Source organism: Sus scrofa, chromosome 2, assembly GCF_054392235.1.
Source record: "Sus scrofa isolate SSC_HxYL_T2T_F1_AM1 chromosome 2, Sscrofa_HxYL_maternal_Yorkshire_Landrace_v2.0, whole genome shotgun sequence".
Classification (NCBI taxonomy): domain Eukaryota; kingdom Metazoa; phylum Chordata; class Mammalia; order Artiodactyla; family Suidae; genus Sus; species Sus scrofa.
Window position 1 is genome coordinate 7,175,515 of NC_139384.1, and position 22,148 is coordinate 7,197,662.

A 22,148-nucleotide genomic window follows, 5' to 3' on the forward strand; every position below is an offset into this window, starting at 1 on the left:
TGCTCATTGTTTCTCTATTGAGAAGCACAGTTTTTCATTTTGCCTATGAGAAAGCTGAGGCTCATGTAGTGCTTAGCACAGTGCCTGACTTATTCTAGGTGCTCAATAAATATTTGTTGTTGGATATTTTTGTTGTTGACTTTGTGCAAGAGCTTGGTTCTTTACCTTAGTGCTCAAGTCCAGAAATTGTGAGGAAGTGGAGGCCAGGGACAAGGCAGATTGTAAACTCAGAAGGTTGAGCCCTGTTGTCTTATTCTGAGCCCTTCTCCCAGGCCACTACAGGACAAATGTGAGTAGGCAGCAGAGTAGGCTCTGTCTGATGCTTGGGAAAGGTCATGCACCAGCTGAAAATAATGGCTAACTTCTGTGTAATTTTACAAAGCATTCACTTTTTTTTTTTTAGCGTCGCACCTGAGGCATATGGACATTCCCAGGCTAGGGGTCGAATCAGAGCTACAGCTGCTGGCCTATGCCACAGCCACAGCCATGCCAGGTCCAAGCCACATCTGTGACTTACACCGCAGCTCATGGCAATGTTGGATCCTTAACCCACTAGTTGGATTTGTTACCGCTGAGCCACAACAGGAACTCCAGGAATTCGTGCTCTTGAGGAAATAAAATCTTTGGCAGAATACCTTTGGAAGAAAACTAGGAGAGAATATCTCTAGAGCTGTGGTTATATATAGCTGAATATATGCATATATTCACGAGAAAGAATCATGAGATTTAAATACTTAAATCCTGACAGTTGTGAAGCTGGCTTTAAAGCAAGAGTTTCTTGGGTCTAAGTAAGTGGATGGTAACTTGAAGATAGAGTTCTAGATGCCTTTTATTTATTTATTTATTTATTTTGTCCTTTTGCCTTTTCTAGGTCCGCTCCTGCGGCGTATGGAGGTTCCCAGGCTCGGGGTCTAATCGGAGTTGTAGCTGCCAGCCTATGCCAGAGCCACAGCAACACGGGATCCGAGCCGCATCTGCAAACTACACCACAGCTCATGGCAATGCCGGATCCTTAACCCACTGAGCAAGGCCAGGGATCGAACCTGAAACCTCATGGTTCCTAGTTGGATTCATTAACCACTGTGCCACCACGACGGGAACTCCCTCTAGATGCCTTTTAAAAGGGTGTGTTTACTCAATGTCTGAGGAGGAAAATTTGGCATCTTGAGAGGTATAATGTTTTTGTTTTTGTTTTTATGTTGGCCATACCCACAGCATGTGGAAGTTCCTGGGCTAAGCATCAGACCCTCGCTGCGGTTACAGCATGTGCCATAGCTGTGGCAACACCAGATCCTTAACCCACTGTACCACAAGGGAACATCTAAGGTATAACCTTTTTGATCCTAATGGTCCACTTCCTGTGTCACCTTTAAAATCATAAAGGAAACTATTGGTCATTCTTGAACAATGAACACCACCAACGACAAAAGCCAGAGGAAAAAACCCTGCTTAGGGAGTTCCTGTCATGGCACATTGGAAACATATCTGACTAGGAACCATGAGGTTGCGGGTTCCATCCCTGGCCTCGCTCAGTGGGTTCAGGATCCGGTGTTGCTGTGAACTGTGGTGTAGGTCGCAGACTCAGCTTGGATCTGGCATTGCTGTGGTTGCAGTGCAGGCCGGCAGCTGTAGCTCTGATTGGACCCCTAGCCTAGGCACCTCCATATGCCGAGGGTGCGGCCCTAAAAAGGAAAAAAAAAAAGCAAACAAACCCTGCTTAAGTGTAATTTGATCAGGAGACAGGTTGCAGGGTGGAGGGATGGGCTAGGGGTTTGCTATAAAATTGGGTCGTGATGATCATTGTTCAACTATAAATGTAATGAAATTCATTGAGTAATTAAAAAAAGTGTAATTATTGCTCCTTAAGCATTAGCAAGAAATAGATCTAAGTATTTTGTTTATATATTTGTATATATAAATATTTTTAAGCTCACTCTAGATGAATTTCCTATTTGATTCTTTTTTTTTTTTTTTGGTCTTTTTGCCATTTCTTGGGCCGCTCCCGTGGCATATGGAGGTTCCCAGGCTAGGGGTCTAATCGGAGCTGAAGCCACTGGCCTACGCCAGGGCCACAGCAACGCTGGATCTGAGCCGCATCAGCTCACGGCAACGCCGTGATCCTTAACCCACTGAGCAAGGGCAGGGATCGAACCTGAAACCTCATGGTTCCTAGTCGGATTTGTTAACCACTGCACCACGACAGGAACTCCGCTATTTGATTCTTTTAATGTTCTTATGAAGTTATTTAAAATCAGTTTGGATAATTTTTTTGCCACATCCATGGCATGCAGAAGTTCCCGAGCCAGGAATCAAACCCACACCACAGCAGTGATCAGAGCCACATCCTTAACCCACTGAGCTGCATGGAAAACTCAGGACAGTTTTAAGAGGGATCCTGTTTCTCTCTGATGAGATTCATCTGTGATGCAAGTTTTATTTTGGGAACCACAGCAGATGACAGAGGCACCAACCAGCACTTGGTGGCAGCATACCCAAGTGTAGCTTTTGTCCTTCTAATTAGTAAACAAAGAACTGGAAGTTTGAAGGTACAGCCTAATAATCACTGAACTGGCGGCTGTCTGTAAGACCACAGTGCTACCCAAGCCTGCTCCAGTACCCCCACCCCTATCTCCCTACGGGCCTTAAGTGGCTAAGGGCAGCCCTGTCCCCAGGGCATGTGTGCAGTGTGCAGGCCACAGCCGAAGGCCTCAAATGGCAAGGCAGTGTTTGAACATCATCACTGCAGGTCCCGGCCCAGCTGCCTCTTGTGGGAGGCAGAGGGGGAATCCTCTCTGGCTTCCAGATGCCTAAATGAGCTGTTACACCCCTGGCATCTCCTCCCTAGGGCCTACATCATCCTCAGGCCTTTCCAGAACCTTAAGAGTATTAAGGACTTGAAAACATGAGCTCTTCCAACAACTCGGTGCCCGTGGCATCCTCCAGAGCCGGGCTCTCCCCGATGCCTCTTGTCTCTTTGTTGCCACAGGCCTGGCCTGGTGAATGGGGCTGGGGGAGGGGAGTAGTTGCTGTGTCTTCACTCCGCAACCTGAGAGGCAGGTAGGCTCTTATCTCCACTGGACAGATGAGCCAGGGGCCCCGCTCACCCAGCTTTCTGCAGCAGCCTCCCAACCGGTTCCCTGTTCCTCCTCCCCAAGGCAGAGGGACCTTTTTCACCTGTGCCCAGATCATGTCTGTCCTCTGCCCGAAACCCCCCACTGTCTGCTGGATGCTCCCTGGTTTTTGGTGGCCAGACCCCCAAGTTTTCGGTGGCCAACTGCCAGGGCCAGCTCAGCAGGATGGGGCTGAAGAACGGGTGCTGTGGAACTTAAGGAAAAATAGTTAACATAAAACAAGACACAGAGACATTTATCTTTAGTAGAGGTGGGAACCCGGGGGACTCAAGGTCTCAGGGACCAAGAGCACCTCAAGAATCCACACTGCTTTTATTGTGCTCTTTAGATGAGATCAAGTGAGGAGTGGCTATGGGTGGAGGATACAGGGTTTGTTTACTATTATATAAGTTCTTTTACTATTTAAAAAGCCACTTAGGTGGTAAAGGGTTAAGCTCTTACTCTGACCTCTAGGCACACAACAGTTAAGTCACTTATGCCTTTAGGTCTTTGTTCTTCAGCTTAAGTCATTTACCAGTACTGTGACTGTTTTTCAAAGCAGGAATATGGGATAAAGTAAGACAAGAAGATGGGATAAAGTAAAGAAGGACAGGATGGAGTTTTCAAGGAAACATGTCTTGCGACAGCCAACCAGGCCTTGCACCAGTGGCCCACATGGCTCTGTGCCCCCATCACCTGTCCCTGCCCCACTTACCAATCCTCCAACTGGCCGGTGCATTAGGGGCCAGTGCCCTTACCCATACCTCCCTGTCACCTCCCTCTTTTCAATTTTCTGCTCAAACGTCCAGGGTCTCAAAAAGTTTGTTTTGTTCAGGTGTCACAATGAAGCCCAGCCTGACTGCCCTATTTAAGTTTGAAATTGCTCATTCTCCCAGTCCTTTATTTTGCTCTGTATTCCTCCATGACACTTAAGGCCTTCTACCAGTCTATATAATTCCCTTAATTTATCACATTTATTCTCCTCCACCCCCTCCATCCACAAGGGCAGGGATTTGGATTTTTTTGTCTTTTTAGGGCCACACCTGCAGCATATGGAAGTTCCTAGGCTAGGGGTCGAATCATGGCTGCAGCTGCCAGTCTACGCTATAGCCATAGCAATGCCAGATCTGAGCCTCGTCTGTGACCTACACCAGAGCTCATGGCAATATGGGATCCTTAACCCACTGAGTGAAGCCAGGGATAGAACCCACGTCCTCATGGATGCTAGTTGGGTTCGTTACTGCTGAGCCACAACGGGAATTTTGATTTGTTTTTTTTTTTAAAGCAGATCTTGCAGCCCCTAGAATAGGGCCTGCTGCATCATAGATGCTCAGTAAATACAACAATATAAAATATAAAAGTGTTCCCCTTGTGACTCAGCAGGTTAAGAACCCGGCTAGTATCCATGGGGATTTGGATGTTGTCTCTGTGAGGATGCAGGTTCAATCCTTGGCCTCAATCCTGGTGATCAGTGGGGTGACATGTCACAGCCAGATCACCCTCACGGCCAATCCCTGGCCCCGCTCAGTGGGTTAAGGACCCAGCATTGCCACAAGCTGCGGTGTAGATTGCAGATGTGGCTTGGATCCGGTGTTGCCGTGGCTATGGCCTAGGCCTCAGCTGCAGCTCTCATTTGACCCTTAGCCTGAGAACTTCCATGTGCCACAGGTGCAGCTGCGAAAAAAAAAAAAAAAAAAAAAAAAAAAAAAGAATATATATATATAAATATATTTTAAAAATATGTATATATTTTGCTTTTTAGGGCCACACCTGCGGCGTATGGAAATTCCCAGGCTAGGGGTCAAATTGGAGCTGCAGCTGAGGCCTATGCCACAGCCACGGCAACGCCAGATCCAAGCCACATCTGCAATCTACACCGCAGCTTGCGGCAATGCCGGGTCGTTAACCCACTGAGCGAGGCCAGGGATTGAACCCGCATCCTCACGGATACTAATCGGGTTCATTTCCACTGAGCTACAACGGGAACTCCTAAAAATATTTTTTATTTTTTTAATTTTTATTTATTTATTTTTTTTGCTATTTCTTTGGGCCGCTCCCACGGCATATGGAGGTTCCCGGGCTAGGGGTCGAATCGGAGCTGTAGCCACCGGCCTATGCCAGAGACACAGCAACGCGGGATCCGAGCTGCGTCTGCAACCTACACCACAGCTCACGGCAATGCCGGATCCTTAACCCACTGAGCAAGGGCAGGGACCGAACCTGCAACCTCATGGTTCCTAGTCGGATTCGTTAACCACTGCGCCACGATGGGAACTCCCTAAAAATATTTTTTAAATATTAAAGTAAATAAATTAATTAAAAAAGAACAGTGCCTGCCGCATGGTAGATGCTCCGTAACTATGTCAATAAAAGGAAAAGGAACGGGGCAGAGGGTTCATGACCAGCTTACTAGCTGCTCAGCTGGCCAGAAGGCAGAGCCTCATCAGCCTTGTCCCTGACCGGGCTTCTTGGCCCCCAGACCTAGGCAGGTCTGGCCCTACCCCCTCCTCTGAGATGCCACAGAGGTCAATGCTCAGACAGGGCCCAAACCCAGGAGGGCATCTCCTAGGCACCCCTCCTGCAGGAGTGGGAGCCGAGGCTGGAGTGGAAGTCAGGGAAGTGCCCACTGGTCCACCCTCCATTCAGTGCTCAGCCCCTTGTTCACTAGAATATTCTTTCAGATGGCACTGCCCCTCCCAGCCCCTCCCAGGCTTGGTGGTTTCCCCCACCCCCTCACCATCACCCCTACCCCCTACCCGCCCCCAACTCCCCCGCAGGAGGCCTCAGGCTGGTCTCAACCTTCCGCCCCAGCAGGGGCCCCTCAGAGGTCAGTTGTCACATTCCTTCATTTTATGTATGAGGAAACTGAGCCCCAGAGAGGGCAACAGGCTGCCTGAGGCCTTGCACCTGGTAGCACACGAGATGCAGGGACCTCCATCTCCTGGGATGACCTCGTAGCCTTCTTGTGGGGGTGGGAGTTGGGGGTGGTCCCTCCGCACTTCAGGAACCCTGGGCCAGGACCCATGGAAGGCCGCATCTTTGCCGATGCTTCACTGTAGGTCAGCAGTCCTTCCTCTGCTGACCCACAGCAGGTTTCTGCCACAGGTGCGAGTGCTCCCATTGTTCTGAGGGTGCCATGTGTCCCCGTTTGTTCCACTCCAGAGCTGGGATGGGAGCTGGATCCGGAAGGAGTAAGATAGGAAGGGTGCACCTCGGCTGCAGTGGAACCCCGTCTGCCCGGCTCTGCTGCCTCCTTGCCCTTGGCCAAGTCCCCTCCTCTCGCCGAGCCTCAGTTTCCTCAGCTGTAAAACAAGGATGCTGGACGGCAATCTCTAGACTCCTCTGACCACGACCGATTGCCCACCTGCCTCGCCGAGGCTCTTGGCACCCTTGGCACAAGTCCTGGGCGGGGTCAATCCAAGCAATCACTCTCTTCTCTATGTCTGTGAGTCACTGGCCTTGTGGGGTTGGGCTTCACCCCCAACCCCACCCAGCTCTCCAGGCCCTGCTCACAACCGGGGCTGACCACTTCCCCAAACCAGCCTCCAAGGGAGGCCTTCCTGCCTCTCAGAGCCCTTATGGGAACTGACATAGAAGATCAGAAGGGAGAGCTGTTGGCGGGGTGCAAAGGCTCCCTCCAGGGCCAGCGTAACTGTCGTTTCTCTCTAGTGTCTCGGATCCCAGCAGGGTGCCCAGCCTGAGCTTCTCTGCCATCCAAAGTGGACAAATGTGACATCACCAGGGAGGCCCAGCCAGGACACTGGGGCAAGAAGGAGCTCACTGGTGACTGCTTTCCACCCAGGGTTTTGGTCATCAAGACAGTCCATTATACAGACGAGAAAACTGAGGCCCAGAGGAAACCAGGGCCCTGTCCAAGGCCACATGGCTAGAAGAGGCAGAGCAGGAATTTGCACTCAAGGCTCTCTAGGACTTAGACGCCCTAGAAAAATCCAGGAGCTGCAGTCACTACTGTCACATCCCACAAAGCCCTGGGAGGCTCGCTGGCTCTTCAGAGCTCGGCTCTTTATTATTTATGGTCCCTGCCCACTTCTAGAAGTTGGAGTCAGCTTCCCAGAAAGATACATACGTTGGAGGAGTAGCGGAGAATCCACAGCACAAGACTTTGGAGGTTGCAGGTGGCCTGGCCGGACTAGGGGGTGGGAATGTCCACCAGTTTCCACCAAGGACTGGGCGGTAATGGTGTCATGGAGCCCCCATGATGTCACCCAGTTCCTGGGAGTCCCAGCTATTTGCAGATTCTGGCTTTAATGAGAGCCCACAAGGTCCAGATGCTGTGCTGAAGTGAAAGTCAGTCTTTTGCTTCCTAGACCGGGTTGTCCCCATGATGTCATGGCCCCTGTTCTTGCCCAGCGTTCAGCTCAGCTGGACTTGTCTCCTTAGTAAGCCTTTGCTTGCCCACCCACTCATGAAGCAAAGAGCGTGCCAGGCTTGGGGTCAGAGACACATAGGGCATCGGTTCCACCTCACCTGTGACCTGGCCAAGGGTTGTACAGCTGAGTTGCAGCTTCCTAAGCTCTGAATCTGAGCCAAGGTGGTGGCATCAGCCCAGCATCTGTGCCCCTTTCTCCTGCCAACAGCATCCCAATGCCCCCTGGAAGTTTTCCCTCCCTTACCCATAGTTCCTAAAGGACCCCAGTCTTACCTATTTCCCGGCCACAGTGACTGATGTCAGGAATAGCCACGTGACTCAAGGCAGAGCAAGCAGAGCCAGGACTGAGGTCTTTGTTGGAATTATCGGGAAAGTGGCAGGAAGTGGAGGGATGTGCCCCCTCTTGGGCAGCAAAGCTGGTATTTCTGGTGGCATCTTACCACCATGAGAGTGTAGTCAGCAGGGGGAGAGCAGATAGAGGGAGACACTGACTCCTGATGACACTGTTTGGGCATCATGATCCAGCTGTGCCTGAAGCTGGTATGCTCTAGACCTGTTAGTAACCTAAACTTAGATCATTTATAAAACTAAGACTCTAAAGAACCCTAATTTCCCACCCCTTATTGAGACTCCTTTGTAAGCATGAGGCATTTTGTGCAGTTTTCATCAAATATTAAGTGCTGCTTCTTACACATGGACACAATCATTAACCCTCTTTTCTTTTTTTCTTTCTTTCTTTTTTTCGGCTGCACCCGCAGCATATGGAGGTTCCTGAGCCAGGTTTTGATTCCAAGCACAGCTTCGACATATGCCATAGGTGCACCAATGCCAGATCCTTAACTCACTGCTCCACAGTGGGAAATCCGATCCTCTCTTTTTTTGTTGTTGCCTTTTTTTTTTTTTTTTTTTGTCTTTTGTCCTTTTAGGGCTGCACCCGAGGCATATGGAAGTTTCCCAGGTTAGGGGTTGAATCGGAGGTGTAGCCACCGGCCTATGTCAGAGCCACAGCAACACAAGATCTGAGCCGTGCCTTCAACCTACACCACAGCTCACGGCAACGCTGGATCCTTAACCCACTGAGCAAGGCCAGAGATAGAACCCACATCCTCATGGTTCCTAGTCGGATTCGTTAACTGCTGAGTCATGACGGGAACTTCCAATCCTCTTCCCATTAAATGTATTTCATTAGAAAAAAACGCTCATTCCTCTTCTTGCACTCTGCCATTTTTTCCTAGAATAAATACAGATGATGATAATAAGAAGAGTAAAAATCCGAGTTTGCTGTATGTGAACAAAAAATTCACCCGTTACTTATGAAGTGCATTTGCTAAAAGTGTAACAGATGTTTATGTGACTTACTGTGTGCCAGGCACAGTTCTAAGCCTTTACATATATTCATTAAATACTCACTTACTCCCCTTTTACAGTGAGGCATAAAGAGCTTAGTTACAGGACTTGCTCAAGCTCAAGTTCCAGGCCCTGGAATCAAGCCCCCCCCCCCAAATTCTTCCAGGTCCTCCCCAAAGAGCTCCTTCTCTGGGAAGCCTTCTCTGATTTCCCCCCATGGGAAGTGCCCCCCGCCTGCCACGTATGCCCTCACTGAGGCAGGCTGTCACCCTCCTGTCCTCCCCTGCCACTCGGTGAGCTGGGCCTGCGTCCCACACCCCATTAGGTAATGAACCCTTCCCAGTTGGAGTTGATGGACAGTCTTAGCCCCAGCAGCAGGCACCTGACCTCTTTCTCTGGCATCCATCATCTGACACTCCTTCGAGGTGCCCCGAGACGGCCAGGCCTCCAATGAGGGCTGCACATGTGGGGGACCTAGAAAGAGGGGCCCTCCTCCCTGTGCTCCTGGAGACCCCTGGCATCTCTCCAACCCCAGGAGGTATGGGAAGGAACTGGGACAGGATATCCTTGCATCCTGGCCTCTCCCCAAACCAGTTGTGCGACTGTCCGTTCCCCGTGCCTCAGTTTCCCCATTGGTAAAATGAGAGTCCCCCAGGAGCCTGGGGAAGGTCCTGGGAGAATGAGTAAAGCAGAAGTTCTTTAATCTTCCAGGAAGCTCTCGGGGTTCCTGGGTGGCAGTCTACCTGCTGGACTTCACCCATGGATTCATTAACGGAGCACTTCTTACATGGAAGTTAGGAGTGTGAGGCCCTGAAGATGCTTCAGAGAGTAAGACAGCCAGTGGTCCTGCTGCCCAGGGGCTCACGCTGCAGCTCTGGTTTGGGGAGGCCTGGGCACCTTCACCCGTCAGGGCTGCAGGCTTGGGACTAATGGACCAGGCCCTTCCAGGCTGGGGCTGGAGAAAGACTGAAGGCTCAGCGGAGGGAGGTGTGTCTTCCCTCAGCTCCACCCCCTTCCTCCAGGAGACCTCGTCATCAGTTCCTCACCTTCTAAGTGAGAGGTTGGACTGGCCACCCCCCCCCAAGCCTGCCCTGCCGGCTTTGCACAGCCATTCATGGTTAAACATTACCCTCTGTCTTCCTCCCTCCCTGCCACTCCCCAGGGCGATCAGGCCATAAATGCTGCCTTCTTTGATCTTCCTCCAGGGCTGTGGCCTTTTGAGAGGGGCCAAAGGCACGTGCACTGTCTCCCCTCCCTCCTGAAACTGGGGTCTTGGGAGAAGACCAGTGGTCCAGGTCTGGGGCTGGGCTGGGCTGGGGATACTGGTGCCCTGGCCTCCCCCTCCTCCCGATGTTTTTTCTGGGTTACATCATGCGCGTGGCTCCCCCGGATCCCTCCCTGAGGAGCTCATGCCTTAATGAGCCCCTCAGGTGCCCGCCTCAGGCAAGATGCCCCAGCCTTCCTGGTTTCTGGGAAACAAAAATAATTCAGAGAAATCGGGGCAGCCTCACTGCATGGGGTGCCCCACTTCAGCCTCTGTTCCCAGGCCCCTCACAAGCAAGGAGGGCCAGGCCCAGCTGTCATGCCCATGCCCACCCACCCACCCAGGTGTTTTAAATTATGAGGTTGCATTAATCCTACGTACCCACAAATCTCAGGAATGGGGGATAGATTCTAGCCAGACAGTACTTCACAATATGCAAAGAGCTCTCTTCTCATCTCATCCTTTTCCATCTTTAAAACAACTTTGCAAAGAGGCATGATTTCTTTTTTCTCTTTTTTTGGCTGCCCCATGGCATATGGAATCCCCAGGCCAGGGATTAAATCCAAGCCACAGTTGCGACCTATGCCACAGCTGCAGCAACTCTGCAGTCTTAACCCGCCGTGCTGGGTCGGGGATCGAACCTGCGACCCAGTGCTCCAGAGATGCCCCTGATCCTGTTCCTGATTTCTTGGTTATCCACAGCATATCCTGAGGCTCCAGGTGATGAGTAGAGTGCCAGGTGTCAGAATCAAACCTGACTCTAAAGCCCAAAGTAGTTACATGCTCATGGGGTTGGGGGCAGAGGGGACTGTGAGTCTCCTCCCCTGCTCATGACAGACAACACTAATCAATCACGATGTGGCAGACATTGCTAATCAATTGCAGAGTTCTTTTTTAATAAGCTCGGAGGCAGCTGTGACCTTCTCTACACAGTACTTCAGGACACCCTTACCCATCAGAAGATCAAATCCAGTATTTGCCATTCCTGTGATTCCACTCCGTCGGCCTTGAACACTCAGGACTCAGGCACTATACTTGGATGCTCTGGTCAGCAGGTCGCAGGACTCTGCTCTGTACATCCGTTGCTATGCTCTTCTAGGACAGAGATTAATGGCTCTGCCACCCCCAAACTGTTGGCCCTTCCAAACACGGTCTCTCTTAGGGAACAACCATGCAGTTTTGCCTGGGGCTTCAGGGTTCGTTAGGTCTTTAATGGAAGTCTTAACGTGAAGCATTTTAGTACCCCAAAGTGTAGATAATATTATTATCACAGACAGCTGTGTTCCCACAGCTGAAGTTCAACAAACCATCACGGACGCAACTGAAGTCCTTGTGTGTCCCCTTCGGTCCATCTCCACCTCCAGCCCCGCCCCTGTGCCACCACTCTCTGACTTTTGTGTCTCTCATTCCCATGCATATTTTTATACTTTTTTTTTTTTTTTTTTGTCTTTTTGCTATTTCTTGGGCTGCTCCCACGGCATATGGAGATTCCCAGGCTAGGGGTCTAATCGGAGCCGTAGCCACCAGCCTACACCGGGGCCACAGCAACGCGTGATCCGAGCCACATCTGCAACCTGCACCACAGCTCACGGCAATGCCGGATCGTCAACCCACTGAGCAAGGGCAGGGACTGAACCCACAACCTCATGGTTCCTAGTTGGATTCGTTAACCACTGCGCCACGACGGGAACTCCATATTTTTATACTTTTATTACATAATTCCGTATCCACATTATCCAGCCTTTCAGAAATTATGTTGCTCAGATCCTGTTGCAGCTTGTCATTTTCATGCCATTGGATGTTACGAACTTTTAGGCATGAGGCTAAGTGCAGCTTTGACTCTTTCACCGTATCATAGTTGTGAATATTTGTTGAGCCCTTATTCTGCACCAGGCATGGTTTCCGGTACCTTACCTGCCTTAACAATTTTGTTGTGCCTTACCTAACCTTCACAACAAAATATTTTACAGATTTGGAAACAGAGGCATAGAAAGGCGAAAGTCTATACCCTTGGAAACTGTGCTCTTAGCCGCTAGACACCACCCTCTCTACTGCTGTGGGGTCTGTGGTATGAAAACACAGTCGTTTATCCATCTGTTCTCCTGTTTAAGGGCCATTGCTTTTTCTTTTTTCGCTTTTTGGGGCTGCATCTGCAGCATATGGAGGTTCCCAGGCTAGGGGTCCAATCAGAGCTACAGCTGCTGGCCTGGGCCACAGCCGCAGCAACGCAGGATCCGTGCTGCATCTGCAAACCTACACCACAGCTCACGGCAATGCCAGATCCTTAATCCACTGAGCAGAGGCCAGGGATCGAACCCGCAATCTCATGGTTCCTGGTCGGATTCATTTCCACTGGGCCACAATGGGAACTCCAAGGGCCATTGCTTATTTTTGCAGACGCACCTCCACACTGGTCTCACCGGGTTTGAGGGTGGTTGTATTATCTTGCTTAAGTTCCTGCCTGTAAATGAATATCTATATCATCTCCCTTTACAGATGAGGAAATTATGGCTCAGAAAGGGTAAGTCACTTTCCCAAAGCTGCACAGCTCCAAAATGCCAGAGGTGGGCTGTGAACCTGGGTTCCTGCAATTGTAGAGCCCAGGGGTTCGCCCATATCCCATGTGACCCTCGGTCCCCCCTTGGCTTCTCCTCTCGGCTCTGTCCCTGGCAGCCTGCTCTCCCTCTTCCAGAACACCTTCCCCGCACCTGGCCTTCAGGCCCCCTCCTCTGGCCACCCTCCACCGTCCTCCTCCCAGAGAAGGGGCCCAACCGGAAGGCCAGTTCATGTTAGGAAATTCCAGCCACGTGAGCCAACCCAAGCCCGGGATTCTGAGCAGCCGGTGGCTTTAGGAGAAACTGAAACTTGGCTCGCTGGGGGCGGGGTGGCCACTGGGGATTTAAAGAGCTGCCACTTCCTTGGGCCCCCAGAGGGCACGGGGAGGTCACAGCAGCCGAGGGCCACCCTGAACCGGGTGTGAGCCTCTGTTTTCCCTCCAAACATGCACCTCTGCAGAGGCGACGAGCTGCTGACTGGGATGGTGAGTACAGGGCACGGGATTCAGGAGAGGAGAAGGGGAATAGGTCCCAGGGCGCCCAGTGCCAGCTTGGTTCACATGGGCTCACCCCCGCCCCCCGATCCTGCCGGCCTCAGTTTCCTCGGAGCATCCTTGGAATGAGGGTTTACCTGCTCTCCCATTGCAGATCCAGCCTCCAGTCCAGAGCCCGGCCTCTGGTTACTGCTCTCTCCTAACCTACCTGTTCTTTCATTGCCATAATGGGAGACTTCTCTGGCCATGGTTCTGGTGGAGGCCTTGCCCCTCTCCCGGGACCCAGGTACCAGAGTCCCACCTGCTTCTCTCACTGCAGGTCTTTCCCCGGGGTTCCTGTCTTTTGGCCCCAGCACCTGGAAGGGATCTGCTGTGGCCATGAACCTGGAAGCAGAGTCCTCAGCCAGGGAGGCCAGGGTCTTGCCTGAGATTTCTGCACTCAGAACTTGCAGAAATCAGAGTGATCTGTGGGAGGGGGGTTGGGCTGTGGGGTCCCCAGCGTTTCCTCTTGTCTGACCTTCCAGAACCCTGGGTGTTTGGGTCAGATATTTCATCTAAGCTTCATGAACCCCAGTGTAGGGGGACGGTCATGGCTGTGAACCTTTGAGGCCACAGTTCTGTCAGAAGGGACTCCATTCATTCATTCATTAAAGGCTACTTGTCCTACTAGAATGCGAGCAACTTGGGGCAGGAATTTTTTTTCTCTGTGGTTTGCTGCTCTGTCCCCATAGCTCAGTGCATGGCACATAGTAGATGCTCAAAAAATATTTGTTGGATAAATGAACTTCAGTTGTGGGCCTGAGCTGGCCACGGGCACTTGGAACCCAATCAGAATGCAGACCTGCTCTCACAGACGAAGCTCAAGGCTAGAGAAATCAACACCTTGACTGTGGAAATAATAGCTATTGGAACAACGGCCGCCTTGTATTAACCCTGGTCCCTGGGCTGGCCTTGGGCTGTCTGCCTTATGACGCTTGAGGAAGGTACTGGTCTTCCCTTGTGCAGATGAGGCAGCTGGACACAGGGAAGGCCTGCCCAGGGCAACAGGGCTGATAAAGAGAGTGTGGGTGTGAGTTCCTGTGGTGGCTCATTGGTTAACGAACCTGACTTGTATCCATGAGGACCCGGGTTTGATCCCTGGCCTTGCTCAGTGGGTTAAGGATCCAGCATTGCCAGGAGCTGTGGTGTAGGTCACAGACATGGCTTGGATTCCAAGTGGCTGTGGCTGTAGCTCCAATTGGACCCCTAGCCTGGGACCCTCCATGTGCCATGGGTGCGGCCCTAAAAAAGAAAAAAAAAGAAAAAAGAAAAAAGAGTGTGGGTGTGAAGTCAGTTCTGTCTGGGTTTGAATCCCAGACTCTCATCTTCCCTGCTTGTGCTGCCCCAACATGAGCTGTGAGTAGGACATGTGGTGAGGCAGGGACTCCACCCAGGGGTGCTGTGTGTGCGATGGGGTGTGTGGGCACCGAGGGAGCCAGAGATGGCTTCTGGGAGAAAGGGGACCCTCAGGGACTTAACTCAAGAAGGGTGTATGGTTTTACAGCCCGCCAGCCCCTGTAGGGACCCCTGAGCCCTCTGCCTCTCACCTTACAGGACTCTGAGGAGCATCAGAGACAGCTGAAGAAGAAACAGAAGAACCGGGTGGCCGCCCAGAGAAGCCGGCAGAAGCACACGAACAAAGCGGATGCCTTGCACCAGGTGGGGATGCTTCCCTTCCCATCCCTGACGTCACGTGCCTGGCCCGGCCACCTCTTCTCCATCCGGCCTGTGAGCAGTTCCACCTCCGCTGCTGTGTGTGCCGGGGGTGGGGCAGGGGGGCTGCAGCTGTGATTTGGAAATTCCTGAGTGTTGAGTGGAAGCCGTGCTCCAGATACACACTGGGCTCCAGGGGCACAGCAGGGCATCCTCAGCCTGGGCCTGCCCTCGAGGCACTCCCCCATCTAGGGGGAGGAGAAGGGAAGGAGGGGCAAACAGGGAGAACCCCGTGGGGACCAGCTGGGGAGCTTGTTAAAATGCAGACCCCTGATCCCTCCCCACCCACCTGAGGAGGCTGGGATGGGGTCTGGGGGCTACACTGTGATGACCACTCTGCCCGTCGGGGTTCTGATGTGGTGGCCACGGCCACACTGTGAGAAACTGGCTCAGGGTTAAGATGGGCTGGCTTCTGAGTCCCAGCTGCAGCACTCATTAGCTGCAAGTCACTTGGCTAAGCTTCCCTGTCCTCATCCGAAATTGGGGGCAATAATCCTGTCCACTGGTGAGTCTGGTGTGGGGAGGGGGGCTCCACCTGCACTTGCCTTCTCATCTCACATGGTAACTTGACCTTGGATGGTAACCTGACCTTGGAGCTTCCTTCTTCCTCTGTACAGAGAGAAAGGACTCCACCAGTTCCATCCCAGGGGGACAATTAAGAGCCGGGTTCAGGACTTCCTGTCGTGGCTCAGTGGTTAAGGAATCCGACTAGGAACCATGAGGTTGCAGGTTTGATTCCTGGCCTTGCTCAGTGGGTTGGGGATCCTGCATTGTCGTGAGCTGTGGTGTAGCTTGAAACGCGGCTCGGATCTGGTGTTGCTGTGGCTCTGACATAGGCTGGTGGCTACAGCTCCAATTGGACCCCTAGCCTGGGAACCTCCATATGCTGTGGGAGTGGCCTTAGAAAAGGCAAAAAGACAAAAAAAAAAAAAAGAAGAAGAAGAAGAAAGAGCTGGGTTCAGGAGTTCTTGTTGTGGCTTAGCAGATTAAGATCCTGACGTCGTGTCTGTGGGGATGGGGGTTCAATCCCTGGTCCTGCTCAGTGGGTTAAAGTATCTGGCATTGCTGCAAGCTACAGCCTAGGTCACAGATGTGTCTCAGATCTGGCTTGGGGTGGCTGTGGCTGTGGCTGTGGTGTAGGCCTGCAGCTCAAGCTCCAATTCGACTCCTAGCCCCGGAACCTCCACATGCTGTGAGTGCGGCCATAAAAAGAAAATTAAAAGAAAAAGAGAGAGAGAGAGAGAGAGAGAGCTGGGTTCAGGACCGGGCCCTTGGGAGTGCTGCATACACATTAATTTCATAGTGACAAATGAAAATCAGAGCCTCTCCACCCAAAGGCGCCACATTCTCTGCAGCCCCAGCCCCATCTTTCCCCACTTCTCTCCTAGCATCCTACACCCTGTTCTCTGTTCCTCCACTGGCCACGCACATCCAGCCTCAGGGGCTCCCCCTGGCTGTTCCCTCTACTTTCAGACAGCAGCCCAGCTAGATCCTCACTTCTTGTGGTTTGGTTTAAGTGTCACCTCCTCAGCAGGGCCTTTCTAAACATCTGATCCAGGGGTTCCCATCGTGGCTCAGCAGAAATGAATCTGACTAGCATCCATGAGGATGCAGGTTCGATCCCCGGCCTCGCTCAGGGGGTTAATTATCCAGCGCTACGGTGAGCTGTGGTATAAATTGCAGATGAGGCTCAGATCCTGCGTTGCTGTGGCTGTGGCTGTGGCTGTGGCGTTGCTGTGGCTGTGGTGTAGACCGGCGGCTACAGCTCTGATTCAACCCCTCGCCTGGGAACCTCCAAACACCATGGTGTGGCCCTAAAAAGACAAGAAAAAAAAATCTAAACATGTGATCCAAAGAGACCTCTTCTTGTTACTCTGCTTTATTTTTCCGGTTAACACTGACCTCTACCACAGATTTCAATGCTGATCATTGCTTGTCTTTCTCACCCGACTGTAAGCACCCTGAGGGCGGGGAACTATTCTGTTCCCCACTGTTTCCCCGTCACCTGGAACAGCGCCTCACAAATAGAAGAGACTCAATAATTCCCTGCAGAGCGAATGATGGAGTCAGAATAAAGTGCTCTGGGAACACACGGGGGGGGGAGCAACATGCAGGGAGTAGGATCGAGGTGATATAGAGATGAAGTCTGAGCTGGTTTTGAAGGATGAATAGGAGTTTTCCAAATGGATAAAAGAAAATGCATTGAGGGCACATTAAATAGCCCTGGCGTGGGTGTGAGAGAGCAGCATGCTATGGAATGTCCAAGAGTGCCCAGGCTGGCACCTGCCTGGCAAAGGTAGAGACATTCATTTATTCATTCCTTCTAGAAATCCTTATTGAGGAGTTCCTGTCGTGGCGCAGCCGAAACAAATCCGACTAGGAACCATGAGGTTGCGAGTTCGATCCCTGGCCTCGCTCCGTGGGTTAAGGATCCGGCATTGCCGTGAGCTGTGGTGTAGGTCGCAAACGTGGCTCAGATCCCGCGTTGCTGTGGCTGTGGTGTAGGCCAGCTGCTGTAGCTCCGATTAGACCCCTAACCAGGGAACCTCCATATGCCGCGGGTGTGGCCCTAAAAAAGGCAAAAAAAAAAAGAAATACTTATTGAGAGACATTTATTTATTCATTCCTTCTAGAAATGCCAATGGAGTATCTCCTGTGTGGCAAGCACATTTTAAGCATTGGAGATACAGTTGTGACCATAGCAGACAGAAGCCCAGCTCACCTTCCCCAGGGCTCACATTCTCACGGGGAAGCCGGACAGACAAATAAATGCCCATGGGGTTTTTAGGATATCTGATGGTGATGAGTGCTCTGGGCAGAATTAAAGCAGGGAATGAGGAAGGGTGGGGTGATGGAAACCTAACTAGGAAAGCCCTCCCGATGAGGCGGCGTGGTTTTTTTTTTTTTGTCTTTTTAGGGCGGCACCTGTGGCATCTGAAAGTTCCCAGGCCAGGGGTTGAATTGGAGCTACAGCTGCTGGCCTACACCACAGCCACAGCAATGCCAGATTGAAGCCATGCCTGGGACCTACACCACAGCTCACAGCAACGCTGGCTCCTCAACCCACTGAGCAAGGCCAGGGATCGAACCCACGTGGTGGATAGTAGTTGGATTTGTTTTTGCTGCACCACAATGGCAACTCCCAGGAAGTGACATTCGAGCAGCCTAAAGGTGGTGAATGAATGAGTGAGTGAACGAATGAGTGATTCAATTTCTGGAGGTGAATTGAAGTCTTGGAAAATATAGGCCAAGAGGGACCTGATGCCATGTTTTTAAAATGCCATTCCACGTGCCACAGCAGAAACCAGCTTGGGAGCGGGGCTGGTGGCTTTGAGGCCCATTAGAACTTAGTCCAGGACCTAAGCAGCACTTTTATGTAAAACACTCCTGCAGCTTCTTCTTTTTAAAAGTGTCCTTAAGGGGGTGGGGGTGGGGGAGGGAAGCAAAGGAAGTCCTTCGGCCTGATGAGCTGTGGAAAGAAAGTCTTTCTGCATTTTCTACCATTGCTGTCATCATGAATGGCTGTTTAGAACTGCATGTTGACTGCTGTCCCAGTGGGTTCTCGGAACCCAGCATTAGGCGGAACAGAACCGAAATGCTGACTCAGGGCACCGAAGCGAACACACTTGTGCTGCCAGCCTGTAAAACACGTGACCCTGGACTCCGCCCACCGGGCCTCAGTGGGCGAGTTTTGGGCGCTGGGGAGGTCTGGCCGTGGCGCGATGCAGACTGGAGGTCCCCAGGACAGAGGACATCTAAGCTGTCACAGAAGGCCATGTCAGTATTAGCCGTGGGACAGGGCTGCGGGAAGCGTCCAGGAGGAAGAGACCGGAAATATGTTGAGGAAGCAGAGTCCATCTGAGGAACCGGAAGTGGGGGGGACAGAGAAGTCGGAGAGCTAAAACTGGAGGTGGGAGTCATGGGTGCCTTTAAAGGTTTTTTGTTTGGTTTGGTTTTTTGGTGGTGGTGGCGGGGGGGGGGGGGGGGTGCCGCAGGTGCAGCATATGGAGGTTCCCAGGCTAGGGGCCGGATCAGAGCTGCAGCTGCCAGCCTACACCACAGCCACAGCAACACCAGATTCGAGCTGCATCTGCAACCTATACCACCGCTCATAGCAATGCTGGATCCTTAACCCACTTAGTGGGGCCAGGGATCGAACCTGCATCCTCATGGATACTAGTTGGGTTTATTTCCACTGAGCCATAGTAGGAAGTCCCTAAAGGGTTTTAATAATGTTTGATTAGCGACGCAGTCATGGGTCATAAAATGTCTCCTCTGAGCCAAGAGATGAGGGTAGTTTGGGGGGGTGCACCAGCTGGGAGGCCGGTGGGGCTCCCAGGAGAGTGCAGAGCCCAGGCTGGCTGGCTCAGGAACCTGAAGGTGGAAATGGAGAGCAGGCAGATCGGAGCCCTAGTAGGAGGCTGAGTTGCTGGTGGTTATGGAAGGCTGGCCAGAGAGTAGCCAGAGGGCATTCAGATGGCAGTGGTATCTTTCCTCCCAAATCGAGGACGCTGGGGGATTGGAAACTAGGACTCAAGCTGGGCTCCTGATTCTGGCTGACATAACCCTCCCCACCCATCTGCTTCTCCCCTCAGCAGCATGAGTCACTGGAGAAACACAACCACGCCCTTCGGAAGGAGATCCAGGCCCTTCAGGCTGAGCTGGCATGGTGGAGTCGGACCCTGCACATGCATGAGCGCCTGTGCCAGATGGACTGTGCCTCCTGCTTGGCTCCAGTGCCCCCTGGCTGCTGGGGCCAGGCTGAGCGGCCCCCAGGCCCTGTGCCCCACGGACGACATGGCTGCCTGGAGCAGCCAGGCCTGTTCCAGAGGCCAATCTCCTCTCCCGCGGCTCCGCAGTTCTCTCCAGATCCACAGCCTCATGGTTCCCTGGGCCTCCTCCTGTCCCCTCTGCCCTCACTGTCCCTTGGTTCTGCTGCAATCACAGCATCTTCTGCCCAACTGTCCCCTAGCCCATTCCAGTGTGCCTCGCCCACTGGCTCCGGCCTTCTGAGACCTTCCTCTAAGCTCAACGATGCTCTCCTGCCCGGCCCCCCAGCCCGGCCTTCCCCTCCACAGCCCCTCGGGCTGGAGCACCCCACCAGGGGGAAGCCAGGGTCCTCACCCCAGAGCCCCTCAGCTGCTCTGGGGCTGGCCTACCTGCAGGGCAGCGAGCAAAGGCCTGCTTCCTCAGCAGCAGATTGGCAAGGGCTGGGCGTGTGTCCCAGCTCCCACTCCCTCCTGGCCTTCCCCCTGCTCTCCTCTGCTCAAGTCCACTTCTAATCTGGGTCCCAGAGCTGGGCTGGCCCCTTTCTTGGACTCAGGAAGCAGCCTCAGCCCATGGGCATCTGCACTGTTGCCACGGGTGGCTGCCTTTCTTGGCTGAGCAGCTGAACCAAGATGTCACCAGGGCAAGGAAGCAGTCACTGTGTGCCCACCACTCTGCCAGGCCCTGTCACCGCTATTTCTTGTTTCAAGCTCATGGTCATCCTGCAGACGACAGAGTATCACTCGACTTTTTCAGGCAAGGGAAAGAGACAGAGGCTCAGAGAAGCCAGGTGATTTGTCCAAGGTCACACAGCCTTTCTCGGGACCTGAAACACGATCTGTTCCTCCTTCTCCAGGCGGAATCCTAGCCCAGGCAGCCGAGGGGTCGAAGTCTTAGAAACTGAGGGCTTGTGTGTGAGGTTTAAGTGCTGAGCATGGGGAGGGCCTCTCCCCTCTGCTTTGTGACTCCCGGGGCCACAGAGCCCTGCAGTGTCTGAAATCCTCTCCCCACTAGGGCTGGTCCAGAGTCCAAGTCTGGGTGCGGAGGGGCCAAGCAGGAGCTGGGAAGTGTATTCTTTCTGCCTCTAGTGGTGTTTTTAATGCCAAAGAACTCTGAATCTGTGGGCTTGAGTTGGGGACAAGCCTGGAACAGTCCCCCCTGGGTTACTACAGATTGAATACCTACAGCCAGACCGTGACCTTGGGGAAATTCTGCAGGGTCATCTCTTCAGGCTCTTCCCAAATAGTTCCCTGCCTCCCGTTTTCCCCAGGGCCATGGTGGGTGGATCTCTGAGCGCATTCGTGTCCTGTACAAAAGCCAAGAGGAATGAATGAGGGAAAGATCAGGTGCAAGGTTATGTTTAAGCGCGTGCTAGACTTGAACCTGGCAGCAGTGATGACTGTGTCTTCTCCAGTACCACTCCCAACCCTGAGCAGGCCTCAGACCCCCGTTACCCTTGGGCCCCTCGGAGCAGGGCTCCTCGTCGCTCTTTGGCCTGATGGCAGCTGGAAGACCAGAAGCCAGGGACTAAATGGGAGCTCAGCTGTAGCACCTGCTTGGGGGCTGGGGGTGGCAGGTTCTCATTCAGACTCAGGACAAGCATTGTAAGGTGCCTGAGGTGAGAAACCCCATCTCCTCGCCCAGATTTTCACACACATGTAAGAAGACACTATGCTAGTATTTGACACTCCAGGATGCTGAGAACAAATCTCGGCACCTCTGTTATGGTAAATAAATTAAAATGTTTTCCAATTCTTTCGGCTTTGGCTAGCTGTTTAAAGCTCTGGCTGTACTCTGTACTACTGAAAACAAAGACCCTTTGTTTTTTGTTTTTTGGTTTTTGTTTTTTTGTTTTCTCTTTTCAGGGCTAGGGGTCAAATTGGAGCCGCAGCTGCTGGACTGTCACAGCCACAGCAACGCAGGATCTGAGTTGCATCTGCGACCTACACCACAACTTGCAGCAATGCTGGATTTTTAACCCACCATGTGAGGCCGGGGATTGAACTGCAACCTCATGGATACTAGTCATATTTGTTATCACTGAGCCACAATGGGAACTCCCCAAAGAGCCTTTGAAAGAAGAGGGAATACTCTAGAATCTTAGAGGTGTGTCTCCGAATTCAACCCAGTCTCCCAAATTGCAGATGAGAAAACTGAGGCCCAAAGATAGGATAGACTTGCTCAGGGTCATGGAGCAAGGGGTGGTGTCATGGCCACAGGTTTGTGGATGGCTGCAGAGCCAGGGTCACCAGCAGATTCAGGGAGAGCAGACTCCTGGGAGGGAAACCAAGCTGCTATTGGTTGGAGGTCAGCTGGAGTTTGGGACAAAGAGTGTATATGACGGCTGGTGAGGGGAGGGGAGGCCACTGTGGCCTGGCTTGTGTCTGTTTAAAATTTTCCAGGCACTCTGCTGTGTAGGTTTTTTTTTTTTTTTTTTAAGGGCCACACCCGAGGCATATGGATGTTCCC

At 52.3% G+C, this 22,148-nt stretch overlaps 1 protein-coding gene across 3 annotated transcripts; it reads left to right on the forward strand.

The window, feature by feature from the left end:
* Positions 1 to 12,965: 12,965 nt before the first annotated feature.
* BATF2 (basic leucine zipper ATF-like transcription factor 2) lies at positions 12,966 to 21,434 on the forward strand. 3 transcript variants are annotated; one of them, XM_013994125.3, is made up of 3 exons: positions 12,966 to 13,151; positions 14,754 to 14,927; positions 19,508 to 21,434. In XM_013994125.3, exons 1-3 carry the CDS (start codon positions 13,113 to 13,115, stop codon positions 20,192 to 20,194), a joined length of 900 nt encoding a protein of 299 aa, XP_013849579.2. In that variant the 5' UTR covers positions 12,966 to 13,112; the 3' UTR covers positions 20,195 to 21,434. The 3 variants fall into 3 exon arrangements, with proteins under 3 accessions (XP_013849579.2, XP_003122598.2, XP_005660776.2); XM_003122550.5 differs by having other exon boundaries at positions 14,754 to 14,858; XM_005660719.4 differs by having other exon boundaries at positions 14,754 to 14,858; positions 19,511 to 21,434.
* The last annotated feature ends 714 nt before the right edge of the window (positions 21,435 to 22,148 follow it).

Coding starts and splice junctions, on each gene's coding strand:
- BATF2 (XM_013994125.3), top strand. CDS start 13,113: ATGCACCTCTGCAGAGGCGACGAGCTGCTGACTGGGATG. Junction 13,152..14,753: donor ACGAGCTGCTGACTGGGATG/GTGAGTACAGGG, acceptor CTCACCTTACAG/GACTCTGAGGAGCATCAGAG. Junction 14,928..19,507: donor ACCTCTTCTCCATCCGGCCT/GTGAGCAGTTCC, acceptor TTCTCCCCTCAG/CAGCATGAGTCACTGGAGAA.